The sequence below is a fragment of the Zosterops lateralis genome (genome assembly GCF_965231275.1).
Source record: "Zosterops lateralis genome assembly, chromosome: W".
NCBI lineage: Eukaryota > Metazoa > Chordata > Aves > Passeriformes > Zosteropidae > Zosterops > Zosterops lateralis.
The window spans coordinates 834,205-852,334 of record NC_139801.1 but is presented as its reverse complement, the minus strand read 5'-3'; the positions used below and the strand labels follow the sequence as shown (position 1 = coordinate 852,334).

The 18,130-nt window shown below is 45.4% G+C and overlaps 1 protein-coding gene across 6 annotated transcripts in view; it reads right to left on the bottom strand.

Moving 5' to 3' along the window:
• LOC310922100 (5'-AMP-activated protein kinase catalytic subunit alpha-1-like) overlaps positions 1 to 15,966 on the bottom strand; it is a 125,215-nt gene extending 109,249 nt beyond the window's left edge. For 3 of the 6 annotated variants that reach the window (XM_083882448.1, XM_083882449.1, XM_083882447.1), the window contains exon 1: positions 14,314 to 15,962. In XM_083882448.1, the coding sequence (XP_083738574.1) occupies positions 14,314 to 14,446 (133 nt within the window). In that variant the 5' untranslated portion in view covers positions 14,447 to 15,962. Of the gene's footprint in view, positions 1 to 14,313 lie in introns of all 6 variants that reach the window. The other 3 variants (XM_083882444.1, XM_083882445.1, XM_083882446.1) reach the window with 3 other exon arrangements.
• Positions 15,967 to 18,130: the final 2,164 nt, after the last annotated feature.

The window sequence follows — 18,130 nt, the reverse complement described above, 5'->3', positions numbered from 1 at the left end:
TAAGACGGCCCCAGTCACAAGGGAAGAACTGCCAGAATGTTACTACTGTAAGAAGGCGGGACACCTTCGGAGGGATTGCAAGAAAAGAATGAAAGATGAGAAAATCTTCCAAGAGGATTAGGGGTGTCAGGGGCTCTTCACCTTGGGGACCAGAACATCTAACGAGCTCCTGGTAAAATTGAAAGTAGGTCCCCAGCGACAAGAGATAATTTTTCTGGTAGATACTGGGGCAGAAAGGAGCACTTTACAGCATTTACCAAAGGGCTGTATAGCCAGTGAGGAGAGAGTTATGGTGGTTGGTGCAAAAGGGGACCCTTTTAGAGTGCCGGTGATAGAGAATGTGGAAATTGAGTCGGAAAACAAAGTCTGTTTGGGAAACTTGTTGTTAGTAGAGGAAGCTGATTACAATTTGTTAGGGAGAGATATGATCATTGCCCTAGGAATTAGCATCATTGTAAAAAGTTCCGATCTGGGGGTAAAAATGTTTAAGCTCACCGAAAAAGATGAAGCAGACATTAATCCGGAGGTATGGCACTCTAAAGGAGAGGTGGGGAGACTAGAAATTGACCCCATTCACATCGCAATTGAGAACCCCGAGGACCCTATACGGGTCAAACAGTATCGCATCCCCCTGGAAGGGAGAAAGGGGCTGAAACAGGTAATCGATGACCTTTTGAAGGGAGGAACCCTAGAACCATGTATGTCCCCCCATAATACTCCCATACTGGCTGTGAGAAAGGCAGATGGAAGTTACCGACTAGTTCAGGACTTAAGAGCAGTGAATGCTCGAACCAGGACTAGATTTCCGGTGGTCGCCAATCCGTATACTTTACTGAATTGGCTCACACCTGAGGACGTATGGTATAGTGTGATTGACTTAAAGGATGCTTTTTGGACTTGCCCCTTAGATGAGAAAAGTAGAGATTACTTCGCTTTTCAGTGGGAGGACCCCGATACCAACAGGAAGCAACAGTTAAGATGGACAGTGCTTCCCCAAGGATTTGTGGAATCCCCTAATCTGTTTGGACAGGCTTTGGAACAACTATTGACTCAATTCACCCCGAGGGAAGGGACAAAACTTTTGCAGTACGTAGATGATCTGCTAATAGCTGGACCTACTGAGGAAAGCGTGAGGGAATGTACTGTGGCTTTGCTGAATTTCATTGGAAATAAGGGTTTGAAAGTTTCTAAATCCAAGCTGCAGTTCACGGAGCCCGAGGTAAAGTATTTGGGTCATTGGCTAACACAAGGGAAAAAGAAATTGGACCCTGAGAGGGTGGCGGGAATTATAGCATTACCCGCTCCGAAAACTAAAAGACAAATACGTCAAGTTTTGGGGCTCCTGGGATATTGTAGGCAATGGATTGAAGGCTTCAGTGAGAAGGTAAAATTTCTTTATGAAAGGTTAAACACTGATAGAGTAAAGTGGACTGATCAGGATGAATCAGACTTTCAGAAATTAAAAGACGTTCTCATGACTGCTCCAGTACTGACCCTCCCGGACGTAAATAAAGAATTCCAATTGTTTGTAGATGTTAGTGAGCAAACAGCACAGGGAGTCCTGACTCAGGAATGGGCAGGAAAAAGAAAACCCATAGGTTTTCTATCAAAAATCCTGGACCCTGTGAGCCGGGGATGGCCTACGTGCTTACAGGCAATAGTAGCAGTGGCGCTTCTGGTGGAGGAGGCGAGGAAAGTTACCTTCGGGGCCTCTTTGGTGGTTTACACTCCTCATGATGTGAGAAGTATTCTGCAACAAAAGGCAGAGAAGTGGTTGACTGACTCTCGGCTTCTGAAATATGAGGCCATCCTGATTAGCTCCCCCGGTCTAGAGTTAAAAAACACCTCTGCACAGAACCCTGCTCAATTCATGTTTGGAGACACCTCCGAGAAATTGTTGCATGATTGTGCTGAGATCGTGGAACTCCAGACAAAAGTAAGGCCAGATTTGGAGGATCAGGAATTGGAGGGGGGAGAGAAATGGTTTGTGGATGGGTCTGCAAAGGTAGTAGAAGGGAAGAGAAAGTCGGGTTATGCAGTGGTGGATGGTGGAACGGGAAAGGTGGTGGAATCGGGCCCCCTGAGACCCGAATGGTCGGCCCAAGCTTGCGAGCTTTATGCTCTCCTAAGGGCTCTCAGAAGGCTGAAAGGGAAAAGGGGGACCGTGTTCACAGATTCCCGTTACGTGTTTGGGGTGGTTCACACGTTTGGGAAAATATGGGAAGAGAGAGGATTGATAAATATGAAGGGAAAGAGTCTGATCCACGGGGAAATAATTAGGCAAATCTTAGAGGCAATTAGGGAACCCAAAGAGATCGCGGTAGTCCATGTGAAAGGACACCAGGCAGGACTACAATTCCAAACCCACGGTAATAACCTAGCTGATCAGAAGGCAAAGAGGGCAGCACTGCTCACGGTGAGCGTCCCCGAGGTGATCGGGGAAGAGAACCCCGGAGTCCAAATATGCCCCTCCGAGAGGGACATTGAGGGATTCAAAAAGATGGGAGGGGTCTTGGAGATGGGAAAATGGAAATTACCCGATGGGAGGGAATTGGTTACAAAGAACGCAGCCAGAGGAATCCTGAAACGACTGCATGAACAGACTCACTGGGGAACACGGGCGTTGGCAGATCAGTTCTTGAGGTTTTTCGGATGCAAGGGAATTTTTGAATTAGCTAAACAAGAGGTGCAGGGGTGTGTGATTTGCCAGAAGGTGAATCGATCGAGATCCAGACAAACGGCCTGGGGAGGTCGTCCCCTTTCATATAGACCGTTTGAAAGGATCCAAGTGGATTTCACCGACTTACCAAAGGTTGGGAGATACAAATACCTATTGGTAATAGTGGACAAATTAACACATTGGGTGGAGGCATATCCAAGGGCAAAAGCTACGGCCCAAACGGTTTCCAAAGTGTTATTAGAGGAAATAGTCCCTAGATATGGAATTGTTGATTGGATTGATTCAGACCAAGGGACACATTTTACGTCAAAAGTCATAAAACAATTAACAGAGGCTTTGGGAATCAGATGGCAATATCACACCCCCTGGCATCCTCAAAGTTCGGGACAGGTGGAGAGAATGAATCAAACCTTGAAATCACAACTGGCAAAGCTCATGTTGGAGACAAAAATGTGTTGGGTGAAATGCCTCCCCCTTGCTCTGCTTAATGTGAGAACCATGCCACACTCCGAGACAGGGCTGTCCCCTTTGAAATGTTGTATGGAATGCCATACAAGCACGGAATGCCGGTGGGACATCCCCGAGTCGAGGATGTGCAATTACAACCTTATCTTATTACTATAAACAAAAATTTACAGGAGCTCCGAAGGCGTGGACTTATTCCCCAAAGTGCCCCTCTTGGATTTGCAATCCATCAGATTCAGCCGGGAGACAAAGTACTAATCAGGACTTGGAAGGAACTTCCTCTCACCCCGCATTGGGAAGGACCATTCCTAGTACTACTCACCACTGTCACCGCAGTCCGAACTGCAGAGAAAGGCTGGACTCACTCGTCAAGGGTGAAAAAGATCGAGGACTCGAGAACCTCGGATTGGAAGGTCACCACCCCTCCAGGAGAACTAAAAATCAAGCTTTGGCATCAACCTAAATGACGAGTCAGATAAGTTGTATCACCCCAGACTGTGAATGTTTCCCTTTTTATTCATTTTGAATGTGTGTATTGTAAACAAGTTTGGGTCACCCATTGTTGGGGAGGGAATCGACCAAGGGGTCTTTGTACCACCTGTTTGACTGAGGAGCAGGAGAACACTAGCCGTCTCTTAATACTTGCCACTCTGGCCGGACTTTTGGAGTTAGATTCTCCTGAGTGGTATCAAATTTACAAAAAGGGGATAAGAGGAAAATTGGACGCCAAAGCAGAGATCTTGGCGATTGAGTGCCGGAGGACCATCAAGGTACCGTGCAGAGGTGACACAATTAAGTTATCTAGGTGGGCAACCTATAAAAGAAAGTTTGCTATAAGGACTACACGGGCCCCTGAAGCATACCCTTGCTGCCGAGAAGATGGTTTACCCCGCCGTATGTTCACATACGGGCGAAGGGCGAGGCAGAGGGGTATTTCGGTGGGGAATCCTGACAGTCCTGAGTCTAGCCGTGTGCTGGACCAAGGAGGCCCTTCCAGAGGTGCCCCTAGGGGAGAATCCCCCCGTGAAGTGTGAGTGGTGCTTAACAGCCCCAGAAACCGAACCGATAAAGGACTGCCCTCCGGGTAAGCAGCTAGGTAATTGTTGGGCCAATGGCACTCGATTTTATCTCTGTGAATTGGAAGGGAGGGTCCAGTGCCAACACTCAGGGGCAAGTTCTAAGGACGGACAGTTCAGAGTCTCTGCTGAAACAAACACACATGTTAGACAAAAGCGTGAACTCGAGATTCCGCCCCCGGTGCAAACGTGTGGTCAGTGTAATAAAACTGTTTGGGTGGGAGGAAAAAGGCAATCTACTTTCCTCGCCTATTTCAAGGTAAATCCTCTGTGCTACGATAAGGCAAAATTAAGAATATGCACCATGGGTGGAAAGTTGTATTGGGAGGGAAGGAATCTCAAACATGAGGAAGAAGGTTCCTTTAACAATGAACCCATTGTTTTTGACCTATTACAACAGGGTGATAATCGTGTATGTTTACAGTTTGACCAAACCTTTTGTTTCTCGAGAGACAAGGAGGGGATGGACCCTGAAAGTAAAATGAAACAGGTACCTCTAGAATTAAGGAGACAGGAAGCTGAGGCCAGAAAGAGGAGGATTGAACAGGAGAGATTGAAAACGCTCAGCGAACAATATGAACAACTGGAAAAACAATACGGTGATGGGGGATTTCCAGTTCCTAACCAAAATCTCTTTATAGAGTTGATGCAAGAAATAGCCACTGAATTAGAACTATCAAATTGTTGGATCTGTGGGGGATTGAAGTCAGCTGAAAGGTGGCCCTGGAAAGGAGAAGGACTAGCCCCGGAACAACTCCTAAAATGGGAGGGTTCAAAAATATCCAAAACCATAAAAAGGCCGGAGGGATGGATTCTAGAGAAAAGAATAATTGGCACTATATGTATTAGCCGGGAAGGGAAGGAGTTTACCGACTTAGTAGGTTATACACCATGTATAAACACACTAACCATAAATTCCAATGATAAATCAAGAATCTGGCAACCTGAACCACCCTCCGGATATTGGAGCAAAATTCGAGAAAAGAATTGTGAGTGGTTCGAGACAATGGAACTATGCTGGCACAAGAATCCTGGGGCTAATCCGTTTCAAGCCTTAGTGGGCCTGAAAGAATACTGGGATGAACCAGCTAGGACAAATGCTGGCTGGAAAGCGCCTGATGGAATATATTGGATATGTGGGAAGAAGGTGTACAGTGAACTTCCCAGGAAATGGAAGGGGTCCTGCACCCTAGGTATGATTAGACCCTTTTTCTTTACTTTACCCCGATCCAAAAGTAATTTGCTAGGGGCCCCTGTCTTTGAAACATTGAGTCGGAAGAGAAGGGAAATAAGGCGAGAACTACCTGTAGCCGGAGGCAACCAAAAGTGGGGGGAGGAGGAGTGACCCGCGGAAAGAATCATTAAGTGTTATGGGCCAGCTACCTGGGCAAATGATGGTAGTTGGGGATATCGGACGCCCATTTACCTCTTCAATAGGCTGATACAGCTGCAGGCGGTAGTAGAGGTGGTTTCAAACCACACCTCGGATGCCTTAGAACTTCTGGCCAAGCAACATTCTCAAATGAGGGCTTTTGTATACCAAAATCTGCTCGCCCTCGATTATCTACTGGCTGAGGAAGGAGGAGTATGCGGCAGATTCAATGAGTCAGAGTGCTGCATTGACGATTACGGGGAAACAATCAAAGGACTAGCCGCAGAAATTAAAAAGGTGGCCCATGTACCAGTCCAAAAGTGGAATTCAATTCTTCAAGCCTCATGGTGGGATCAGCTCTTTGGGCAAGGAGAGTGGTGGAAGAAATTAGTGTTCTTCATAACCTGTTCTATTGCAGGCATTATTTTCCTCCCATGTTTGATCCCCTGTTTCATCCGACTGATTCATTCAGTCGTCCAAGGGATGCAGATAGCCTCCCTTCCCCTAGACCCAGAAGCTGCACAAGGAAAAACAGTGTCCAAGCTAATGAAGCTAGAGGAGGGTGAAGGGAATGGGAGAGCTGCGGCAGCTCTGAGGAGGTTTGAAGAGGGACAGAAACTCCAACAAGGTGATGAATCCTCACAAGAGGACTGGGAAGACTGTGACCTTAATTGGAGTTAAGGTCAAGATAAACAAAAATACGAATTTTTAATTTGATGAATTATTAGGTGGGGGACTGTGATAAATCTGGTGTAAAAATTTGTGAATAAAATAATAATCAAATGTATAATAGAATGATGTTAATAAACTGTAAAGTCTAGTAGGTAGAAATCTGTATCCCCAGTCTCCGCGGCTCCAGTTGCGAAACAGGACAAGGACCATCAGACTGAACAAAGACGCTAGCCAGCCCCGATAAGAATCTCATCCTTTCCAATGCAAGGAGAATTCCTTCTTGAACGGCGAAGCAGAATTCATCAACGCCCTGGCACGATATGCATACCTGAATCAACATAAGACTGGCTGGTACAATTGGCATAAGAAAAAGACCTTCCCGGAACGGATCAACGGGACTTGGCAAATCCGGGAAGGCCATCGAGAAGAAATTTGGACTATTTGGCCCATCCTGGACACCTGTACTGCCTCAGGGCAGAAAAATCCTATAAAACGGTGGACTGAGAATCGTTCGGTGTGGATTTGGGCGACCCGTACCCTGGTGTGCAGACCCCTCATCCACCCGGCGCGGCGCTGCTAATATCCTATTTTGTGGTTTTCTCTTTTATTGGTGATTGGTATCGTGTTATTAATAAATTGTTTCTTTGTTAATCCGATATTTGCCATTGCATTTATAACAGTAGGAAACTGCACGTAGGCTGATGAAGTAAGACTTGTAACAAAGGTATAAAAGATGAGCATCTTTTGTAACCAACTCGGGACACTGACTTGGGACGCTAGTCCTCAGGTCCTCGGGCCCTGAATAAAGCACCGCATAAACTGACACTCTGTTGGTTTGTGTTTTCTCTTGGGAACGGGCAACAGTAGAACTAGCCGCTGTAGTGAGTGTGTTCCAAAAGTTCAGTGCACCTTTTAATCTGATTACTAACTCTGCGTATGTTTCGGGTATTGTTCAAAGAGCAGAGAATTCTATTTTGAAAAATGTTAAAAATGACACTTTGTTTTCCTGGTTGAAACTGTTGGTTAGTCTGTTAGACAAAAAGACTCCTCCTTACTTTGTAATGCATATTAAGTCACATTCCAATCTCCCAGGCTATCTCACTGAAGGTAATGCCGAGGCAGACTTGTTAGCTTTACCAGTATAGCATGTTTTCCCTAACAAAGTAAAGCAAGCTAGGCTGAGTCGCTCCTTCTTTCATCAAAACGCTGGAGCTCTGGTAAGACTTTTCGAATTGACTCCAGCTCAAGCCTCGAGTATTATAACTACATGTCCCGACTGTCAACGTTGCAGTCTTCCTAATGTGAACACAAGAGTTAACCCAAAAGGTTTGCAAAGCCTACAGATTTGGCAAACAGATGTAACACACTTTTCTGAATTCAGCCGCCTAAAATTCATGCATGCATCCATTGACACATATTCAGGTGCTTTGTTTGCCTCAGCCCACGCAAGAGAGTCAGCAAAAGACGTCTGCCACCACTTCGCAGCTGCTTTTGCTACATTAAGGATCCCACAACAGATTAAAACAGATAACAGACCTGCATACATTTCCTGTAGAGTTGCAGATTTTTTCTCCTTATGGAGAATCACCCACAAAAGAAGCATACCACACTCACCCACAAAGCAGTCCATTATAGAGCGTGCCCGCGGCACCCTCAAACGCCTTTTAATACAACAAAAAGGGGGAGCTGGAGACACCCCTGCTGAACGACTGTGTAAAGCCTTATATGTTTTCAATTTTTTAAACTGTTCAATAACAAATTTAAATCCTCCCATGACTAGACATTTTGCTTCATCCAAATTGCTTTCCTGCAAGGAAAAACCACCAGTACTAATTTGTGACCTAGAATATGGTAAAATCCTGGGCCCTTACCCCTTGATCACCTGGGGGAGGGGCTTTGCTTGTATGTCCTCAGAAAGTGGACCCCGCTGGATCCCAGCCAAGAATGTGAAGCCATTCCGGGAACCTCTACCAGCAGCTGACACCTCTGCTGACACCTCGGACTCCACAGAAGAAGAGACAGAAGAGGAACCCTGCCCAGACTGCAGCTGATGATCTTTTGCCCTATCTGGGAAACTGTGAACTTTTAACTTTGTCAGTACAAAGGGTGTGAAAACTAGAGTTATTACAGAGTTCTCTTGGTGTAATTCAGGTATACAGACATTGAAATTTTTAATTATAACAGAACACAGCCACATTTGCAAACTAGAATGCAAACAAACAATTAAGTAAGTGCCTTATATTTAATTGATTTTTAAAAGGGGGATACACTAAAAAAAATCTTTTTTTCTCTCCGCAACATAGATCAAAACAAACAGGCAAAAATAGAATTGAATCAAATGTTATGCTTTTTAGCATTGCTTGCCCATAGTAGTACAGCATAGCCTGTTAACCAACCCAAAACAAATGTTTGGGTAACCCTGGCTAATACAACCAATCAAGAAACCTTATGCCTGGCCACTGCATTCCCAGAAAATCCATTTTTAACCTGTTTAGTGGCTAAAGTTTGACACCTTGGCTAAAAAATTTTCTTAGAATAAAAATGTATGTTATGATTTTAATAATAGTTATGTTAGTTATGGTACCTTGCTTACTTCAATGTTTGCAGAAATTGATTGATAAAGCTGTTAAAAGAGTGTTTTTAGGTTAATACAGAAGGGGGAATTGTGGGGATTCACGAGAGTAAGACAGACTTAATTAGCATATCTAGTCTGGTGACTAGGATGTCCTGGAATAAACAAACAGAACTTTGAGCTCATGAGAAGATGGGATTAGAAACCTGCTCAAGAGAAGAAGATTCAATCAACCCCCTACATGGATATGTTGAAAAATGTATGAGTTGTTTGTATGATCTTTTAACCTAATTATTGTAGTAAAAATTATTAACCTTACTGAAATGGTGCATAAGTTCTTGGAAAACCTGAGTAAAATCGGATTCTGATCATGGTCGGTCTCCCCATCTCTCCTTCGATCGCCAATAAATCAACATAACAATTGAAGCACTGGAACAACTCATTCTTCAGTATGGACCTCCTCACCAAATGCAAAGATTGATTGAAAGAACAAATGGAACGTTGAAGAAATAATTTTTAAAAGCTAACCAGTACTAAAACTTTACAACAGCGGTGTTCACATCTTACTAAAGCAGGCTTTCTTGTTAAACAGCTGGAGTATTCATAATCAAACATCCTATGATCATACAAACATGGCAAAGACTGAATTTCTTCCAGATGGTATCTCTCCCAAATTATTACCTAAAGGGCAAAGGGAATTGTTTATACCAGTAGATTGCATGGTGGGACTGCAACCTATTAGCCTAGACATGGAGATTCATAGAATAACCCTTCAGAATGCCATATGGTTCTGTACTCCAACTCTTATTTTACATCCTCTGTTGATATCAGATTCTCAAGGTCTTGTGTTTTGGGTATCCTTGATGGATAACTGTGCCTTATCTAGAGGAGACAGTATTTGAATGGTGTTATTGGTGTCACAAACCCAACATCGAACTGAAGCTCTTCAATAGATGTGGGCAATTACCCCATATCAGGTTATCAAACTCAGAGCAATAGTAGCTGAAGGAGCTGGAGTGATGGCATATGTATTACTGGAAGGAAATTACATTCCTGTTTTACTCCCTTATCACAGGTTGGCTCATCATGCTTTGTAGTCTTGTACTACGAGCACATGTCCTGGATATATTTCCATGAGATTAACATGCAAATACTTGGATTTGGTTGGCCTCTACTGTAACTAACTTGTCTGCCTTTTTTATTGAGGGAGGATTAACAGCTGCAGATCTCTTGAAAACATGTTTCATTGGCATGCCAGTCCCAGTAGCTGTATTACAGAATCATACTATACGAGTGCTTTTGATATCCATGTTCCTCATTGTTATTCTTTCCAAGTAGGTAACAGCTGTATGCCAAGGAACATTACAAAATCAGTTTGTGGTGGACTGTCTCCTTCTTCAACACCATAAACACTGCCCCAATTTTGAAGGCATATATCACTTCAATGTAATTGATGAAACAGCCAGCGTAGAGAACAACATTCAATGTCTCAAGGACTTAATGCATCAAATTAAACAATCTACTGATGGTGCCTGGCTAGGTGAGTGGTTTAATTCCCTGGCAGGATGAATGGGACACCTGATTTAAAGCATTCTTGTGACCAACCTAGCGGCCTTCTCTGATGATTAGGAGTGATTACACCAGTGGACAAGGGAAGGATTGCAGATGTCATTTATCTGGACTTCTGTAAAGCCTTTGACATGGTCCCCAACAACATCCTTCTCTCTAAATTGGAGAGAGATGGATTCGATGAATGGACTTATATGGATAAGAAAGCGGTTGGATGGTCCCATCCAGAGGGTAGCAGTCAACGGCTCAGAAACCCAATGGACATCAGTGACAAGTGGTGTTCCTCAGGGGTCCATATTGGAACCAGTGTTATTTAATATCTTCATCAATGACATAGACAAAGAGATCAAGTGCGCCTTCAGCAAATATTCAGATGACACCAAGCTGAGTGGTGCAGGTGACATACCTGAAGGATGGAGCCATCCAGAGGGACCTGGACAAGCTCAAGAAGTGGCCCATGGGAACCTCATGAGGTTTAATAAGACCAAGTGCAAGGTGTGCAGTTGCAAACCAAGAAAGCAAATCATGTCCTGTGTGGGAAGACAGAGATAGTGCTAAAGGCAATCCTGCCTCCAATATATTGCAGCTGTGTTAATTACCAAAGAGTGGGAACAGCCTTGCCCTCACAGCTGGATTTGATAAAAGAGTGAGTTAGTTGGCAGAGGGTCAGTTGGAGTCTGCTGGCTGTGCTGTGAGGGTGAAGGGACAACAGTTTGTGTGAGGGACAGACAGGGTTAGGTGGCCGTGCTAGGGACAGAAAGCAGCAAGCTGGAACTGCAGAAGGAAGAGAAAAGAAGGAGAGAAAGAGCCAGAGCTGTGGGGAGCTGTCCATAGGATTGCTACATAGAAAAGGTATGAAAGACTTCTAGATAACGTGGTGCTGATACTTGAACCCTCCAAAGTTTTTATTGAAGCACTCTGAGTGCAGTGTCTGTCTCGACTACAACAGTCTTGGGCTGCATCCAAAGCAGCAGGGGCAGTAAGTCAGGGGAGGAATTCTGCTCCTCTGCTCTGGTGAGATCCCACCTGCAGAGCTGTGTTCAGCTATGGGGTCCCCAGCACAGGAAGGACATGGACCTGTTGGAGCAAGTCCAGAGGAGGCCACCAAGATGATTAGATGAATGGAACACCACTCCTATAAGGAAAGGCTGAGAGAATTGGGATTGTTCAGCCTGGAAAAGAGAAGGCTTTGGGATGACCTAATTGCCTGAAGGGAACCTGCAAGAAAAATAAAGAGGGATTTTTTACAAGGGCATGTAATGACAGGACAAGGGGGAATGGCTTCAAACTGAAAGAGAGTAGGCTTAGATTAGGAAATATTAGGATATTAGGAAAAAAAATCTTTACTGTGAGGCTGGTGAGACAGTGGCATGAGGTACCCAGAAAAGCTGTGGATGCCCCATCCCTGGAAGTGTTCAAGGCCAAGTTGGATGGGGCTTGGAGCAACCTGGTCTAGTGAAAGGTGTCTCTGTTCACAGCAAGGATGCTGGAACTAGATGATCTTTAAGGTCCCTTCCAACCCAGGCCATTCTATGATTCCATCATTGTAGGAATATGTTTATTCCTTTTTCTATATGTGTTTATTATGTGCCCCTATAAATTACCCTGTCCTACACCCTGCAAACCCAAATGGACATCTCCAGCTTTGCCAGCCCCATTGGAAATGGTCCCTTAAATGAGAGAGTGGAATGTGGGAAAACAACAGATTGGTGATGAGGATTGCAAACCTGCTTGAATGACCTGCAGCTGGAGAGTAGAAAAATACATATATCATGTTAATCATTGTTTAGCCTTGTGTGTTTGACAAGTAGAACATCTGTGTTTAGATAAAATAGGCCTGTGATAGATTTAGAGGCACCCTACCAAACATGCTTGAGATTCCTGCCCTGCTGTGGCAAAAGACCAAAGCACAGTGGTAAACTACACTTGATAAACAGGTGAAAACAACAGGTTCATTGATCCTCCAGCCTGGACTCAGATCTGTTGTGCCTTCACCCCTGCTTGTGAGCCTCTGCCCAGGTGCTACTTTGGGGATCTCCCAGTTGGTGAGGTAATGAAAATAAATACACTCCTTGCATTTTAGCTGTGATTTTTGTGGTTGTTCCTGTGTCCTGTCTGTGCTGGCTCACGCACTGCTCCCCAGTGGCTGGGGGTGGTGGTGTCACTTTATAAGCTAGCCTGGAAAAAAAACAGGAGTCAACAGACTTTAGTCTCAAGATATTCTTCCATTGCTTTCCTAGATAGTCTTAGAGTCAGATATATCCCTATTTTCTATAGCATACCAGAAGTTAACAAGCAACTTCCAGGTAGAATTTTGTTATGCTATTATGCAGAGTGCTGTCCATGACATCACTTTCAATTTCTAGAGAGGATAATCTATGTTCTTCACCCGCTTTTTTCAATCATACAAAGAGATGACCCTAATCTAATGCTACTTCTGAGATGAAGAATTTAAAAGGAGGCAAATTTGAAATGAAACACGGTAAAACTGTTGAAACATCAGCAATTTCTTCAGAACATGCCAATACTTGAAAGAGATTGTACAAAGAATACACAATAGAAACATCTACACTGAAAAAAGGCTATCATGTTTAAAGACAGCTAACATTAAATACAACAGGTTTTTTTACTGTTTATACTAGGTACATGAGCAGTCCATTAGGTTAACCATAAAAAAAAACCCCACCAGCCTATTTTAAGAATACAATCTGAATCTAGTCTCTCATTTGCAAAACAATGTTTTCAATTTGCATACCCCAATATTTCAACAATTCTCACAAACAATACAACAGGAACAGTTTAAGATAATGCAATTTTTTTCACCTGTGGTGAATGGCATCGAGGGAAAGTTTAATTTCTATTTTATTTCTACAAGGCTTCAAGCTTACTGTGTGGCATCTGCACCCCTACTAGGAAAAGTTGTTTATATCTGAGCTGAAAAAAAACCCCTTTGATAACCACTGGTCAACCGTTTTTAGCAGTCTTTCCAGGTCTGTGTCAGATGTGTTGCTAGTTAATCCAATAATCTCAGGACCACCTTTTAATGCTTACTTCTCCCCTTGTAGAGTGAAACAGCTTGTCTTCCTTATAAGGGCATCGAGTATTAATATTTGTGCAGCAAAACATACAGACAGATCAAGAATTAAGACCGCCTTCTTTCATTACATATCCGATGATGTTTTATATAAATGCAGCATAAGCAGTTTCCAATAATTATTTACATAAATACAGAAGAGAAAAATTTTAATAGGAAGTAATTGCAGGAAGAGCAAAAGTCCCTACCCCTAAGAAGTTAGCTTATACAACTCCCCTTTCCTGAAAGACGTCCACAGCATACCAGACGATATTTCCACACTACCACATCCAGTCGACGTCATTCAGAATGTAGCCCCTAGCCACCACCCTGTAGCCACCGCATCTGGGGGCGAGGCTCCAGTTAACAGCCCGTGAAACGCCCCTCTCGCGGTCGCCCCGAAAGCACGTCAGCCCTACATTGCTCTCTCCAACCCCTTTCAGACCACCCCCGTCGGCCCCCGGTGCTAGGGTGGCCACATCCCGGTGACCCACCCGGCTCGGCAGATATGGCCGGGCACCGCCCCCGACGAAACTCAGCCCCCCCCCCCCCCCCCCAATACTCTGAGCAGGAAACAGAGCGGGACCAAGCCCGAACTATGGCGGCAGCCCAGCCCCAAAACGCCCCACAGCCCCGGTCAGGCCTCAACGGTCACCTGACTCCAGCCCCAGAGGACCGGCCCCCGTGAGGCGACCGTAGGCGGCCGTGTCCCTCAGCCGGCAACAGACTCCGTTTTCTCAGCCCAACATACCCGCCCAGCGCGCTACACCCCGCAGCCCGACCGAGCCGTGCCACTCCGTGGAGCAGGCGAGAACCCCACTCCTTGCTACTCACCTTTGACTTTGCCGAAGGTACCGACGCCGAGCGTGTCGCCGAGGATATAGTGCCCAATCTTCACCCGTCCATGCTCGTGCTTCTGTTTGTCCGCTGCCGCCGCCATCTTGAACCTAGGGCCGAGCCTGCTCATAGAGCGCGCCCGTGCCGCAGTTCTAGCGGGGGAGGAGCAAACAACACTCAACCCAATCCGGAAGTGAACTCAGCACTTATCACTTTCCTTCCCTCCCCAGGGACAAACCCTTGCTGTTGGGTGGGGGAGGGCTGGGTTGGCTCAGTGGCACCTTGAGGGGTGAGGCTTCTGCAGTTGGGCCCTGCCGGCAGGGCATAGCGGCGGGATGAGAGGAACAGCCCCCGGAGACTGTGGGGCGGAGTGAGGGGGCTGGGGTGTTTTAACGCCACCTTCCCTGGGAAATACTGGAGATTTGCACAGATTTCGGGACCGGGAGGGAAGGCGGGCATAGACCGCTTCTCATCGGCGGTGGCGGTTCCCCTCAGCGCTGGCGCGGTGCGAGGAGCTGACTTGGGGCTACTGGCGTCAGAAGTGACGCCGTCTGGAAGCTTAAGCTCCCTCGTGTTGCTGGCTAGCACCGCAATCACCCCCGGGGCCTGTCTCTGCAGGCAGCAGGAAGCTAGGGCTTAGCGCTCCCCACAATACAGGTTGTCTTTCCAGATGCTAAAGTGAGATGTGTCGAACATAGGCATACTTTTAATTGGGAAATTATGACAGCACAATGAAATTGCTAGGCTGTCTGCATTGTCACAGCCACGGGGTGTCTTGCAATGTGCTGCTGCACACTTCATGGCCTGCCTGTGGAGAACATACAGCAGCTCTTGCTGGGGTGGCGGCTTGTATTGGTTTTGCACGGCCTGGTTTTTGGTAGCAGGGGGGCCACAAAAATGGCTGCTGTGAGAAGATGCTGGAAGCTTCCATCATGTCCAGCAGAACCAATCTCTGATGGCTCTGAAGATGGACATGCTGCTGGCCAAAACTGGGCCAATGAGAGAGGTTGGTAATGCCTCTGGGATGACATTTAAGAAGAAAATCAAAACAAAAGTCACAGGTTTTTGCTTCTAGTCAGAGGAGGAGAGGGAAAACAACATGGAGACACCAAGGTCAGTGGAGAAGGACAGGAAGGAGGTGCTTCAGGTGCCATAGTTGAGATTCCTCTGCAGGCTGTGGTGAAGACCATGGTGAAGCAGGTTGGCCCCTGCAGCCCATAGGCCTATGGGGGATGCAGAGATCCACCCATAGCCTGTGCGGGAGGTACTCATGTTGGAGCGGGGGGATGCCTGGAGGAGGCTATGGTCCAGTGGGATAGCCGGTGGAGAGAGAGGGCCCCTGCTTCCAGGCTGGAACAGCCTGTCCTTGGAGGACTGCACCCTGTGGGAAGAGAGCCACGTCGCAGCAGTTTTAGGAGGACTGTCTGCCTGTGGGAGGGACTCAGGTTTCCAGCAGGTGCGTTATGGCTGCTGCTCATGAGTGGACCTGTGCCAGAGAAGTTCACAGAGAACTGTCTCCCATGGGAAGGGACCCCACAGCCTCACAGGGGAAGCACTCCTCTCCCGGAGCAACGGAAGAAAATCTCAGTGATGAACTGACCCAAAAAACCCTCATGCCGTCTCCCTGCACTGTTGGTGGGAAGGATGGAGGGGCTGGGGGACAGAAGGTGTTTTAAGGGCTTATTTTACTTCTAATTATCCTACTCTGAGTCTGTTAGTAATAAATTTCACTTTGCAACCTTAAGTTGAGCCTGTTTTGCCCTTGAAATGTTTTCTCCTGATCCTTATCTCAACTCAGGAACCCTTCATTAACTTTTTTTCTTTTTCTCTCCTCTTCCCAGCTGTGGCAGGGGAGGGTGAGTGAGCGACTCTTGTGGGTGCCTGGCATTGGACCAGTGTCAAAACATGACATGGCTGAACATCCACATGTAGACAGGGTTTCAGGCACTAATAATGCAGTGTGTTGCATATGGTTAAAAAACCTTTTTTTCTAGTAATAGTCTTAAATATCATTCAGAGAACATTCAGTATTATTTGTTACAGTCATGAATTTAACAGAAAGCTGGAAAACAAATTCTGATCCCTGAAAAGTCTTTATATGTTAAAGCATACCCCTAACCTAATGGGACAAAAAATTAAAACCCATCTGTTCATTACTATGGAACAAAAAATATGAAAGATTTAATAAGAAATATGGTATGAAAAAACATTTCATAATTCATATTCCAGATTGTGTATGGTAATAGTTCTGTACATAGAATCATAGAATTTTAAGGGGTCGGAATGGACCTTAAAGATCCTTTACTTCCATCCCCCTGCCATGGGCAGGGATACCTTCCACCAGACCAGGTTGCTCCAAGCCCCATCCAACCTGACCTTGAACACTTCCAGGGATGGGGCGTCCACAACCTCTCTGGACAACCTGTTCCAGTGCCTCACCAGCCACACAATAAAGAATTTTTTCCTAATATCTAACTCAAATTACCCCTCTTTCAATTTGTACCCATTACTCCTTGTCCTGTCACTGCAGTTTCTGAAGAAGAGTCCTTCTCCAGTTCCCTGTAGCCCCTTCAGGTACTGGAAGGTGCTGTGAGGTCTCCACAGAACCTTTTCTTCTTCAGACTGAACAGCCCCAACTTTCTCAGCCTATCTTTGTAAGGGAGGTGCTCTAGTCCTCTTATCAACATTGTTGGTCCATCTCTGGACTTGCTCCAACAGTTCCATGTCCTTATGTTAGGGGCACCAGAACTGTATTCAGTACTCCAGGTAGGGTCTCACAAGAGCAGAATAGAGGAGCAGAATAACCTGCTTCATTCTGTTGGCCATGCTTCTTTGGATGCAGCCCAGGATTCTGTTGATTTTTGGGCTGCAAGTGTTCACTGCTGGCTCATGGTTTTTCATCATCCATCACCTCCAATTCCTCTGCAGGGCTGCTCTCAGTTACTTTTCCCCCCAACTTGTAGGTGTGCCTGGTATTGCCATGACCCAGGTGTAGGACCTTGGACATAAAGGGGGCTGATCTAAAGTACCAGTGAACACTATGCAGAGGTTCAATTCTAACTGATAACCCCCAAGTCAAGATTATTATAATAAGATCTCAACAAAAGATCATTTATATACTGAAAATCATCGAGGCAGTCAAACTTTCAACATTTAACAAAACACTACAAAGAACCAAAGCACTTCAGAATCTATATCTAGTAAAGCTTTTAGTCCAACAGTGACTGACATGTAATGAGCTACCTAAGCTCTTTTGAATAGGTTTAACGTAACCCAAATTAACTGATCTCCTGCCCCTTATCAAGAATTTTAAAGGAGATGAAAATGCAGCAGCTGTCGAACTGTTCATAAAATTCATTCTTGGCATAGGTAAAATTTCCTCTGAAAGGAAGTTTGTAAGTTTTCAAAGTGACTGCGAGCCATTGCAAGTTTCAATCACTATTACCTTGATATGTTGCTGTCCTAGGGTGACTTTATGATGCTTGTATCCCCAGTCGTCTGTTCTGTTTGTGCTGTATGTTGTGTTCTGTACCTTTAAAACTGGTTCTGGGAGCGAAGGGGGGGGGGGGGGGGAAAGCAGTGTGCAGTTTGTTTTAAGAAAACTGCCTGACTCCTCTACATTTCTTGCTCTGGCGGTTGTTTGTCTGAAGCACAGACAGTGGTGACACAGAAATTTCCTGTGCTTTTAGTTAGATTTAGCTACCTGAGGCAGAGAAGTTCCCTGGACTGTTTTTTCTTTTTTCCTTTTTCTTAAGACTGATTAAATCTGCTCTGGACTGAAAAACCCAGAGGAGCACCAAGGGCTCGCACCTGC